This window comes from Anas platyrhynchos, chromosome 1, assembly GCF_047663525.1.
Source record: "Anas platyrhynchos isolate ZD024472 breed Pekin duck chromosome 1, IASCAAS_PekinDuck_T2T, whole genome shotgun sequence".
Classification (NCBI taxonomy): Eukaryota; Metazoa; Chordata; class Aves; order Anseriformes; family Anatidae; genus Anas; species Anas platyrhynchos.
The window spans coordinates 165,861,013-165,875,000 of NC_092587.1; the positions used below are offsets into that span (position 1 = coordinate 165,861,013).

At 33.9% G+C, this 13,988-nt stretch overlaps 1 protein-coding gene across 8 annotated transcripts in view; it reads left to right on the forward strand.

Moving 5' to 3' along the window:
* The window catches only part of DACH1 (dachshund family transcription factor 1), a 368,016-nt gene that overhangs the window by 352,591 nt on the left and 1,437 nt on the right, over window positions 1–13,988 (forward strand). For 5 of the 8 annotated variants that reach the window (XM_072032503.1, XM_072032508.1, XM_072032504.1 and 2 more), the window contains 2 exons: window positions 3,697–3,766; window positions 12,641–13,988. The exon at window positions 12,641–13,988 is cut by the window's right edge and continues 1,437 nt beyond it. In XM_072032503.1, coding sequence (XP_071888604.1) covers window positions 3,697–3,764 — 68 coding nt within the window. In that variant the 3' untranslated portion in view covers window positions 3,765–3,766; window positions 12,641–13,988. The remainder of the gene's footprint in view (window positions 1–3,696; window positions 3,767–12,640) is intronic. The other 3 variants (XM_038187143.2, XM_038187196.2, XM_038187311.2) reach the window with 1 other exon arrangement.

Sequence of the window (13,988 nt, forward strand, 5' to 3'; positions counted from 1 at the left end):
CCCCCCAACCCCACTTCCCTGACATAGGACCCCAAAGTCCAGCTATTAAGAATGAGAATTCAACATTCATGTAATATGGGCAAACTGAGACAAAAGAGCAGCTAAACTTAAAATGTAAATAAAAATGTATGGTGATGATGTATCAGGTAGAAAACCCTTTGTACTGTATTAAGAGTTAGAGAAGCAACCACCTTCCTAAAATACCACTCTGGTTCAGTTACTGTATTACTTTTACATGTGTTTAAAAAGTGGGGGGAGGGGTGGGAAGGAAAAGGAAAGAAAAGAAGAGGAGGGAGAGGGACAGAGGGGAGGAAGGGGAGGGGGAGGGGATGAGGAAGAAAGCGGGGAGAGATAGAGGGTAGGGAAAGACAAGACGAGATGAGAGAAGAGGGGAAAGAAAGGGAAGGGAAGGGAAGGGAAGGGAAGGGAAGGGAAGGGAAGGGAAGGGAAGGGAAGGGAAGGGAAGGGAAGGGAAGGGAAGGGAAGGGAAGGGAAGGGAAGGGAAGGGAAGGGAAGGGAAGGGGAAAGGAAGGGAAGGGGAAGGGGAAGAAGGGGAAGGGGAACAGGAAGAAGGGGAAGGGGAAGGGGAAGGGGAAGGGGAAGGGGAAGAAGGGAAAGGGGAAGGGGATGGGGAAGAAGGGAAAGGGGAAGGGGATGGGGAAGAAGGGGAAGGGGAAAGGGAAGAAGGGGAAGGGGAAGGGGAAGGGGAAGGGGAAGGGGAAGGGGAAGGGGAAGGGGAAGAAGGGGAAGGGGAAGGGGAAGAAGGGGAAGGGGAAGGGGAAGGGGAAGGGGAAAAAAATCCTTGCCTAGTATGAACTGTAAATTTATACTAGGTAAGGATCTGACAATGTACTTTTATAGTGGCCAAAGATCTTAATTTTCATAATTTCTCTTTGCCAGTGAGATGAAAACAAACAACAAAAACAAAATACATACAAAAAAAAGTCCTTCAGAAATGGGAAATATTCATAGCATTATATTTTAAGATAAATTATTAATATGTCTGTAATGTTCATATAAATGCCTGACTGGAAAATGACAAAACAATGATTTTTTTAACCCTTAAAAAATATTTTCCAGCAGTGATTGTATTTATATTAATATAATAAAGAATGATAATATCAAACAATTTAGGCTTTGTAAAAATCAAGCATTCAGCTTTCCAATGGATTTGGTATGGAACATGACCCATCTTTATTAGTATCTCAAGTTATATATATCTCAAATATTCTTCCAGTGAACTGCCAGCTGGCTTGTAAAGAGGAAAAAATATTCTACAGGGTAGAACACTAGCTTTAAAAAAGAAATCTCTAGCATTTCAACCCTTCTGAGGAAGTATTTTGGTCTTTGTAAAGTTCCATAACACCTGAAGGGCATCCTGGGAGACAGCAACATATGTAATGATAATGTGATGTCATTTTGTTTTTCCTGGTTGAGAAACAGAAAAAGTGTATAAGTAATGTTAAAAGGAAAAAAAAAATCCTATTATATTCTTGTCAGCCTTATTTATTTATTTTTAAGTGATGTAGTCTCTAATAGCTTAGGAAAAGCTGCAATAACATAATAGTGTGTTTTGTCACGGACGTTAGAAAGGATGGAACACAAAATGTTATAGCTAGCCTTAGAAACAAACTGTTACGAAGTCAGGACAAAGAAATTTACAGTGCTGGTTTATGGGCATGAAATTAGAATAAAGATTGTTAAAAATATATAATACTATGTTATATAACTCATATTTTGACTTGTTTATTTAGTCTGTTTGTTGATTCTGCAAATTTTGCCTATAACAAACTGTCCACGCAACTCTTGCATTAAACAGTATGTATTTTTCATGATATTGTTTCACACTGCAATATGCTGGCTACAAGCCCTTTCAAGTAATCAAGTTATATTGAATACAAACATAAAATAAAAAGCAGCAATAATTTACTCTCATTTTTAGCTTTATACTCTGACTCAAATTTATATACTCCCAGGTATTGAAGAGAGTACAGTATGTTGGCACACTGATGAATTGAAAATAAAAATATTGTGGTTGGATCAGACTCCTTGGCTTCATGGGAAATAGTGGAAGCATCATAAAAGTGGTATAACTGACTAGAGGATCAATTCCATTTTAATCCTTATCATCAAATTTGTTATGACAATCACAGTGTCTATCACAGCAGTAAGTATGCCATCATAAGCAATCTGGTTCCCAGTGCTAAAATATTGAAATGCTAAAACACTAATAAAACCTGCAAAAATCAGTTCTCTTCCAGTTCCAAATGGGTAATAGTTCCAAAGTTTGATCTTAAATTTAGTGCACAAAAGCATTCTAATTTTAGGAATTAAAAGTAAGGTTACCCTGTAGGTTTTCCATACTATTGCAAAACCTATGACTCTTGGATTTTCCAGCTAAAATTAAATGTACAACCAAGTCTATTTTAGAGGACCAGAATTTCAGTATATATGTTCAGGATATTCTCAGTTCTTAACTCACTTCTAAAATGGTGTAGGATTAGGGATTGGACTAAGTGGGTTTTAAAATTTGTAGTTGAAGGCAATCATCTCACAAATATTATCTTAAAGACCATTTTAAAACCTCTCATCTTGGAAGGTTATATCAGAATCAAGTTCTTGTAATAGAAAATAGACATGTTTTGTGTCTCTCTCTACTATTTAATGGATTTACAAAGAATTATCTTTGTTTGTTTGTTTGTTTGGTTTTCCTTCCTATGATAAGCATATAAATGAGTTTTATTTGCATGTTATGGATTTTCTTCCTTGCATCAAACTGGAAGCCTGTTCTGAAATTATTCTTGTTTGAATTCACCCTGAGCATGTGTAATCAGCACACTAAACTACTGTTCCAGGAGTGGTACTGCAAAGTGCCTTGTACAGCACCATTCATTGGTGCTATTGCTAGTGAAAATAAATAGTATAAGTGCAAAACTAAGAAGAAAAAACAAGAGAAAGAAAAAAATAAATAGCAACCATGACATAACATTTTCATCTCCCCTGTTTTGACAAAATCATGTTTCCAAGCAAGAAAATTTTACACTGCAGATATTTTACACAGGTCAGTTCTACTGACTCCAAGGTAGTCACTTGATTCCAGGGTCATTGGTTAAGATGGTTCTGGCATTTAATATAGCCAGTCTCTCTTCTCTTTCCGCAGGGGATGTGGCTTAGTGTCCAGGACAGTGTGGCATAGATTCATAGATTTTTTTATTTTTTTTTTGCCCTGAGTAATCTATTGGCAAAGAGTTGTGCCAAATTCAAACCACCTGGCCTTAAGGCTAATTGATTTTTTTTTTTTTTCTGTGAAGGAAGAATAGTAATTTTGAGGTACCTATTCGGAATTATGCTACCACTGAGAGGGAGTAGGAAAGATTGTCTTGTCACCACTGTTCTTAAATACATATATGAAGATATGTCCAAGACAGAAGATTACAGTCAGTTAGGGGAACGATTGTGAATTATGAATTGAAAAAAGTTTGTCTGAGCTAGCGTTAGTACTTGTCAGAGAAACAGAGTTCTTCTATAGTTTAAAATGCTAGTATTTTCCTTTCCTTACAGGAGTAAACGCATTTGGCTTAAGTGTTGCTTGATAGCTGACTACTAGGTTAAACACCATATACATCTTTCAGCTTGAAGCCTTCATCATACCTGAAGTTTTTTTTTTTTTTTTTTTTTTTTTTTTTTCTTTTTCAGCTTTGAAGCTGTGTTGCTCATGCTACGCCCCAAGATCATCATTAGGATCAATTCATATTTCTATTTAATAGTAAGGATTATGTTCAGTTCACTGCTCATTTCTGTTCTAGAGCTGACTGCTTGGTTTCATTGTCTGCCATAAGCTTGCTTTCATACGAAATACCCTATAAGCAGCAAGCTTATGTTGCATATCTTTTGACATCCCACAGATCCTTAATAGATTTTCCATAGGCTTGCCACTGTACAATCTATATATTTTACAGCTTCTTTCCTTCCTGGTCTACATGTGATTATTTCTTCATGGTTTACTTTGGGCCTTTGTTCTGTTTTAGCACACAGATGAGAACATGGGTGGTTGGGTATTAAAGAAAAATGTAGTGTTAATGTGATATTGATATTAGAATAGGATTCCACACATAATGTAATTGATATATGTAGGGTAATGTAAGTAGTAAAACTAAAAGATCTCTTTAAATGGCTCTATTTTCCATTGAAATGTGGAATAACTTTTGCAGTATTTGAAATCACACCTCAGAAACTGGAATTAAATACAAGTTGGATCATACTGTTGTATTAATTGTGGGTTTTAATTCTAATCTGAAAACGGCAAAACGTATCTTTTAATTATTAAGGTATTACATCAAATGAAATTTACTCATTTATAAAAGTAGCTTGTAGGGCATAGTAATATACATTTATGATTCTGTGAATCAGAAAAGACACACTGCATATGAGTATTAGGTAAGATGTTAGGTACACTATTAAATAAGCTTTTTCTTGTGTTTCATTAAGTAGTCTGGGGTAAAGCTCTAGAAAAGATAATACTGTCTTGCCTTCATTAGGTTTGAGAAGAAAAGTGGAAAGAAGAGAAATCAGATTAAAAAAAAAATTCAAAATTTCAGTTTCCATCAAGATTTTACAAGGAAAAAAAATATATATCAGTCAGAAACTACATTCCAGTATTTAGATCTCAACTCTTTCTCAATTTTATGCTATCAGATTCAAGTTTTCTTGTTAATTGGCTTACTAAAAAAATATATGTGAAGAAAGATTTTTATCTTTTGGAAAATATGATAGCAGGTAAACAGCATTGAACACAGTGAGCTCACACTACACACTATGATCATATTTAGTTATGACTACATAATTTAATAACTTTTCCATATGATTATTCCATTGAAGGGTTTTTTTTTTTTTTTTTAACAAAAGAAATTACCACAATACAATGCCACACACACACACGAAAAAACAAAAACAAAAACAAAAACAAACAACTGAACAACCAAGAACCCCCAAAATAGAAGTGACCACAATACTTAGGTTCTGTTGTTTTTTTCTAGATGTACTTTTGTTTTGTTTATATGAATAGGAAAAAAAAAAGGTAGCTCATAAGGTAACAATAAGAGACGGTGTGATTTTTCAAAATCTATTTCTTTCAAAGAATTTCTCACATTGCCAGTTCAGTCTTTTCAGTGCTCAAAATGGCAAGCTCTGTGTGTTCTATATGATCTTTAAATAATAGAATATGACATATACAGGTAGTCCACACTTTATCAGTTTACTAGAGACCAGATTGATGACCTTTGCTTGCTCCCACAGTATTCAGTGATGTAATGAAAATATGTATTCATGATTAAAACACATGATAAAATTTCTGAAAGAAGAACCCAACAGTTCAATAGTTAAAATAGCTGAAAAAAAAAAAAAGAAGTGTTTACTCTCTTTTTTATACATCCATGTTTTTATTTATTTTTTATTTATTTTAAATCTGGAAATTCAGACAGAATTAAAATATCCTAAGTATAAATTATTATTTTAAAAAGAAAAGCATGAACATCTCCATCTCCTGAATATTTGCACTGAGTTTTAACACAAATATATTTGTACATGAATGTTAAATAGAGAAACGAAAGGTGTATGATTAATAACAATATGCAAATTTGAAACTAATTTATTGGTGTTATACAAAGGGCAAACTAGGATAGTGTTTGGCCAAATATGTTTACATACTTCCTATTTGCATGAGTTTATTGAACATGCAGTGTGAAAACACCCATCTTTGCATAAAGACTAGATAAGCACTTTTTTTTTTTTTTTCCAAATAACTGCTCAACTGCTCAAGTTTCAAAGCCTCAACAGTTGATCCAGCCCTCCTATACCTCTCTTGTTCTACTTGGAAAGAGGGCAGTGGATTCAACCATGTTCTGCAATATGTGATCAAACAGTAACAATATCAGGACAGTATAGATCCCTCTGTCCCTTCTTTTCAGTGTTGAGTCATGAGGCTTCCGTGTTCTGATTAACCTCTGGTATTGGGAGAGGTCTTTTCCCCTTGCAACATAGTGTTTTGCATTTTATAGGAAAAATTGCAGAAAGTTCTGTTCAGTGGATTTCCTGACTACATTTACAGAAGCGGGGTTTATATTCTATGTCATACTCTGCAAACTTTGAAAAGGAATCAATCTCATCATAAATGGTTTTCTCATTATTTAAAATGTATACTCCCATTTTTATCTTCCTGCTTTGGTGGGAAATACATCCTCTTTTGTCTTTATTTTAAATAAAATATATGAAAAATATACAAAAACAGATTTTATCCTTGATTAGCTTCTTCCTTTAAGTTTTTCAAAGAAAGGTTACAATTTGACTTAGATACCTTCCATCTGTCACAATATTCTTGCTTTTATTTTGACTTCCCATTCCTGTCTTATCAAATATCACATGAATCATTACCATTTGTTTGCCATCCCTTTCTTTTGTTTTGTTTCTCTTCCTCCAAATGATTAAAACATCAGGTTGAATGAGAGGTTAGAAGTACACTGTGATTCACATTTGCCCCGTCTTATTAAAACAAATAAACCAAACAGTTATATAATTTAAATGTGCTTGAGCTATGACTTGCAGATGCTTTTATCAGCTCTAGGCTGAAGAGGTTGTGTGCATTCAGGCATGCACGTACAACTGTTCTTTGAAAGGGACAAACCTCATTAGATTACAGGTGCCTCGAAATAACTTCTGAGAAAATAGCTGCCATTTTTGATAAAGCAACTTCCTAAAAGGAAACACAATTTGCTATGTTCTTTAGCACAGGTGAACAGCTTTTCTTTTATTTAGATAAAAGTAGCCCCCTTTTATGTCACAATATTTTGTTTCTTTTTCTTTTAATCTATTGAATTGAGGGTGGATCGTGGTATTTTTCACTCTTACATTACAGCTTATAAAATGATCAGGAAGAGAGCTGTAATGATTATTAAGTTACAAAATATGTTTCATTAACTTACAATAAATTATTTCATTTACTTACCACCCTATCTTTTCCTGTAGAGAGAGTCAGAAAGTTCATAATTACATCAGCTTGCTGGAACTGGTGTTAGCAATTTTTTGAATGGCTATAGGCTGTGGCAGTGGTGAGCATATATTGAATTTCAGTACAAAGTTTCTTTTTTCTCTAATGAGCATGTGGACTAGTTCTGGGGATTTTGTGTTGCAATGTGTGGTTTTAAAAGAGATATCTAAGTTCACATTGGCTCAGTCACCAGTGGTGGTGATAGACTTCCAACGTGTTTTTTTTCTATTACTTTTTGTGTTTGTTGTTAATGTAGTCCTTTAAGATTTCAGCTATAACAGTGTTGTACTTTGCTAAGAACAATAAAACAGACAGAAAACATCACCACACACAAGGAAGAGAAAGGTTAAAGGAAGACATAAGAACAGGGAGGTGAACCGTGAAGTCAAAGATAATTTCTGAGTCAGAGCTGTTAATAGAAATCCTGTCCTTTCTTTCAGTTGTATTCTTATTAATGTGAGAGAAATCAATCTAAAATGGGGGGTTCTTCGCTTTGAAAACATAAATAGCTAAGTAGGTCTACCATTTAAACATTCTTAAGACCTTTTTTGAGTGAAGATCACTTTAATCAATGGCCTGTGCATAATTGACAAAATGATGTTAATAATAATTAGGAATTCCAGTGACAAAAATTGTGTCCAGTTTGTTGTAAAGGTTCCTGGATTGTGGGCTGGCATTTATTGTTCTATGACTCACCAATTAAAATCATAAAAAATAATACCAGTAATAATCAACCAAACAAAATAAATCCAAAACTTAATCTTACTTTTCCAAAGTTTCCACTGAGATTCCTGATTTCCTTATTCATTTTTCTTCTCATACATTTTTTTTAAGCAAAAAATCTCTGTGGGTTTCTTTCTATTAGCCGTCCGTGACATTCTGCCAAAAATTCTGTAATTTTTTTTTCTATTTCCTTTGTATTCCAGAGCTCCTCACTGTAGGAAACACCTTACCCAAGTACTATGGAGAGTTTTCCTCAGTACTGTTTTCTGTGGTATCAACTGACTAAATTCAGGTGTGACATCACACCTTTGATGTTGATTTGCAGATTATCATAAAGACTGCAGTATTCACTCATGACACTCATGTTTATCACTGTTATTATGTTTATTTTTAAAGCAGCTCTCAGAATACAGTCTAAAATGTGATGTATTTGGATGGCAAACATCCCTGATGTGACTTGCAGTGAATGACAGAAATACATGCATTATCTTCTAATGTATGATTTATTTTGTTTGCAACTAAAATCACAATTAACTTTTCATTGTAGAATTTTATCATTTTACAAGGATGCATATTAATGAGAATAATATTTGAGAGGCTTTATATTTTTAACTCAAGATAATGTTAGATCCATAGATATACTATAGGCTGTCCATAGAACAGTAGTGTGAATTATCCCCAAGTTGACATCTCTGTGGAAATGCATTTTAAGGCATATGATTTGTTTCAGCATTGCAAACATTTATGCCAGATCCATTTTTGTTTATTGTTGTTAGTTTTTTTTGTAACATTTATGACCTTTTAACTACTCATGCATGTTCATTCAAAAACCTCAAAGTGAGTCTTAATTACAGAGTTGATCTAAAAAATTCTCTCTTACTCTGGCTAGAATTTGTGTCATATCAGTCCACAGCCCAAAACAAATGAGATTTAACAGTAGTAGTGTTTTCACTTTTAGTTACAAGCATGAGCTTATGTGATCTTGCTGAACACTGCCATTTGCAAAAGAGCAATTAAAACAGATGACAATCTGCTAATCATGCACAATTCTATTTAGACATTTAGCAGTATCTTCCCAGTTTGTGTTTTTGCTTGAATTCCTCTGAATGAAATGATATTTTATGTATTTATATTATGTGTTTAAGTGTATAATTCTGAGGTAGTTTACTGTGAATCATCGATTTTCAGCAAGCTAAAAGGACATTGACTGTTTAAATATTTTTATAGAATACTCTGTGTGTGTGAGAGTTTACGTAGTATATGTTTATGTTTATATATATATGTTCATGTGAAAAATCCATATTTGTTTTGCCTAAAGTGTTTTTCATGCATATAGATAAATTCTACATTTGCTAACAATAGAAAGTAATGTAACGTATGCATATACCAAATAAAAGCAGATCTGCAGGCAGGAAGCAGAGGTATGCTCATGATTTGGGATTTAGGATTAATAGTTATGTCATGACTTGTAGATTTTGCTTATAATTTTAGCCCTGAAAACATGAAGGGCTATCAGTGGTAATGCTCCGCTCGTATTCAGATAGGAACACTTGCTACACCTAGAGGCAAAGTGATTTAGGTGGCTTTGAAAACAACACTGAGAAGTTCCAGTAATTTAGAAGAACCTTTGGACAGTGAGAACCAAGATGGAAACAGTGAGGAAGAAGGCAATAGGGTCTGGAAAAGGAAATGGGACAGGAATCAGATAGAGTTATAGTATTTGGCCACCACATGGTACAAAGTTATTATTCCTCTTCAAAGCTGGGAATTATCTCTCTTTTTCCTACCATAGTTCAAAGTCATCTTGTTTCTGGAAGTGCAATGCTGTTTACACAGTGTACATTCTTAGAATCATAGAATCATAGAATATCCTGAGTTGGAAGGGACCCTTAAGGATCATCAAGTCCAACTCTTGACACCGCACAGGTCTACCCAAGTTCAGACCATGTTCTTCATGAATGGCTACATGAAATTCTCAGCTACAGACAGGAGCATACTAGACAAAAAGTATAAAGAAATTATTTTTCGTTCTTCTTTGCCCAAACTCATGATTATTTTGAAAGGGTGGTAGGCAGTTCTATTTTGTGACTTTTTCCATGTTGGCACAATACGTGCCACCTTTTATAAAGAAAAGGATATTCATTTGATGCCTCATTTTTCCTGTGACTAATCTTGAGAAAATAAAGGAATTAATTTACAATTATTATCATATTTCAAACTCTTACTAAGTATGACTAAGTCATGGAAGTGCTTTATCTACATCATAACATGACAGCACTGATTTTAAAATTGTAATGTCAAATTCTTCCTGAATTCTGAATCCTGAATCCTGAAAAATATGCTAAGGAAATTAATCAAACAAGTTAATAGAGAATATTTCATAAGAAGCCTAGCAATGATATTAGACCAGCTCCTGAGTCCCTATATAACATTTTAAGTCTATTATGAATACAGATGATTCCCTTTTAATAGTCTGTCGTCTGGGTAGTAGAACAGGAAGATTTATGTTTATTGTATGTATCCATCGTAAATGTTAGTAAATTGTATAAAGAATCGTCCTACTTTGTAAGAAAGATGCTTTATAAAGCTGATCATTTCTATTACTGTTCATTGTCTATAGATACAGAATGCTGGTTCTGATAACATCTTCCATTAATAATGAAAAATCTCCTATTGACTGCCTATCTTCTCCCACTGCCAGATAGGGTTCTAAAGCAGTGTAAAATACATCAGGCTGTTAAAAATTGTACTGCTGTTCTCTCCAGATTGTTGATCTTTTGTTGGCTTCTACAAGGATTCATCTTTCTACAGCTGTAATTTTAATTCAGAATGTTTCAATAAATATTTCATTTACAAATGCATGTGGAGACCTAATATAGTAAAATAAAATACAAGTTATTGTCTGTAGGTTATTTTAATGTTTAGTTGTGGGAATTATGCATAGCACTCATTAGAAAGTCAGCATTCAAGATCACCAAAGTGCTGGTATACACACAGAGTAATTCTTGTACAGAGGTGTCCAGACAGCTTTAGTGCTGTAAATGTCTACTGTGTTTATTCAAAATGTGTAGGAGAATTATGTGTGACTATAGCCATTAGTAGCTCTGGCATGCTGCAGCACTTGCTGTAGGTTTTCTTTTAGGTGGTTTACCAGGCCTTTAGCTTCACCAAGTTCACTTTCAAAGCTTTGTTCTCTCCTGAATTCCCATAAGCATTTTAGTGGCTCTCTTCATGCATCAAAGAAGAATAAAAAATTCTTTAAGGCCTTACTCAATTTTTTTAATCCCTTTTCAGTACACAAAGACTATAAAGAGCAAAGAGAATGTAGAAATGGTTTTGAGTGGAAGAACTCCAACTGGTGGGAAGGTCATCATCCACTCTGCTGAAGTGTAAAACCAGAGGGACACTAGATAGGAATCACTGTAAAAGTGGGAGAGATTCTTTTCACACTTTTTTTTTTTTTTCCTGTGCAGTTTTGATAGAAACCAGACAATACATGTAAAAACTGGAAAAGGGTGTGAAGAAGGGGTGTATTTATTCAGCTATATGTGATGTACGCTTGTATAATTTCTAGTTAAACTTTTCTTTCTCTCAGCAATTAAAGGAAGCCTGTGGAAGTGAAGTAGCACATTTCAATAATAATTAACCATTTGAAAAAAATCAGTAATCTTATATAAATTCTTAGCACACAACTGTTTTCCTGTGTAATAAGATCTCATTCAAAATTTTACAAATTTTAAAAACCATTTTTGAGTAAGAGGGTAAACTAAGAAAACCAAAAGAGATATAAGAAACCCTGAAATTTTATAAATATATGCTGATCTAGTTCACTTGGTCCAAAAGAAGGTGTTCAAGCAGACTTCAGGAGTTGTCTTACTACTTGTACATTCAGATGGATTACAGTCTGAAATACAAGTAGCATTTCATAGTTGTGCACCATGGAGTATTAATATGTTTCACAATGTGCTTTACTCACAAGACAGAAACAATTTATATTCTGCAGTACAGCAAAATAAACATGTATCATCTGTTTCCTCTTTAATTTTTTTTTTTTTGTATTACTATGAGCATAAGATGTTTATGCTCCCAGAAAAGAAAGATTTGGTTTCTATTTATAAATTAGGTGAAAATATGGTATGTCTCTTCTTATATAGGTCAACAGTTACTAGATGGGTGAGCTTGCTTGCCATCACACATATCTCACTTAAATATATGCTCCTCACTTGGGTGGAAAAGAATAGTGAGAAAGACTTGCTTACATCTTTAACATAGTAATTGTTCAGTTAATCTCATTTATGGGAGAAGGAGGCTATACTTCGCTGATACAGATTAAATATTGTATACTGGGTTCTATATAAATAGCTACAAATGTGCACAAAGGTTACATTACATGGTATATTTAACAACATAACTAAATCAGAAAGTATGAGCTATGCCTTTAGTGATGGGAGTACTAACAATTGCATGCAAGAGTATTTTTGCTCTGCAACCATGAACGAAATAATTGCTGTTCAGCATTATTCAGTTAAGTTTGCATATCAGTAAAAACACATGCACAGGGGCTCCACCTGTGTTCCTAGTGCCCTCACACTGATATGAGTACAGCATACATTAAAGCTTTAGGAGGTGCTACAGTATTCACAACTTAAAAAGTGTGTATAATTTTTAATGGTGTTAATTTGACCACTGTCACATGAAATAACAATGATGGTGTTCAATCTTTTTATTTTTTATTTTTTAATATTAAAACACAAATTATGGTAGGTGGCAATTTACAGAATTACACTGTTTTTGAATCCTGTGTTTTTTCTCCCTTATTTTTGATTCGTTGCAGATATAATTATATAAAGGAAATGTTTGTTTTTCATATTCTAGATGGAAGACTTTATTTGAAAACTACTGTCATGTATTGAATTTTTCCTGCTGAAGATGCCTGTGCTATGGTAGAGAACTTTGCAGTAAGACATTCACCCATAAGGAGTTCTGTGGAAAAGAAGTGTTTTCAAGGCAACTTCCTCAACTTTATTCATCAATGTTCTTCAATAATGTAAGGAATTCTTCAAGAGCGTCCTCCTTTGGTTATCTCCCGTGGCTCAAGCTGGAGATCTAGAGAATGTTTGTAAATGTACAGTAGCATTCTTCTTACAGTAAAAATCTGCATCTGTGCACTGGACTATTGTACTAAAATTACAGGCAGGTCAGAACAAGGCTGAGTATTCCCTCTTCCAAGGAATGCAAACTCTGTCCTCATCTGATGATTCTATATTTGAGCACATCAAATGATCCTTCCAGCAGTGTCCAAGTACACTTACGGACTGTTATATCATACCGAAACCAGCATGACAGCTCAGAAATGAACTTGGAGAGGGCATAAGAGGATTCTTATTAAAAAAAAGAAAAAAGGAAAAAAAAAAAAAGAAAAAATGAAAAAAAAAAAGAAAAAGAAAAAGAAAGAAATGATACCTTCAGTTTTCAAACTATGATCATGGGTTTTCTTCTAAAGACATTTTTCCACATGCTTTCCAAGAGACCAACACATGTATGTTAGACTACATTAAGTAAAATGGAATTTTGTGTAAGTGAAAAGAAGTGCTGAATGTAAAGAAACTGTTTTACTGTTCACAAAGTCTCTTTTCCTAAAATAATAATAATAAAAAATACAATAAAAAGAGTAATAATTTCTCATTGTAAACTGGCAGGGGTTTATGAAATAAAAGACTTTGCTTCTTATTAAACTGTTGGTCACATGTACAGTATATAACACGAATCACACAAGGAAGGTATTATGTATGCAGTAGAAAACTAGCGTTTAGGAAATGAAAATTTTAGATAATATTGTTTTGTCACCCTGTTGGTCAGAAAGACAACTTTCTAGTTTTAACGCATGCAGGCATGTAAATATTTGTCCTGGAGTCACAGTATTACTGAATGAGATCTTAAGCATCTGGTAACAAGTCAGAATTCTGTATCAGCCACTTTTATTTGTATATTGAGCCCTGGTTAGTGCCCTGATTAGTGCACTGTTAAGAATGGACTGTGGCTGAGCAGCAAGTCAAAATGCCAGAAATATTTTTATATGTTAATGTCATATTACGTAAATGTTGCTAAAAAAAAAAAGAGAACCTAGCAAACACTTGATGTATCAGTCCAATTCCACGTAGAACTGAGTGATACAGTTGAAGTCTATTGTCCCTCCCACCTTGATGGGTGGTTATGTGTTATT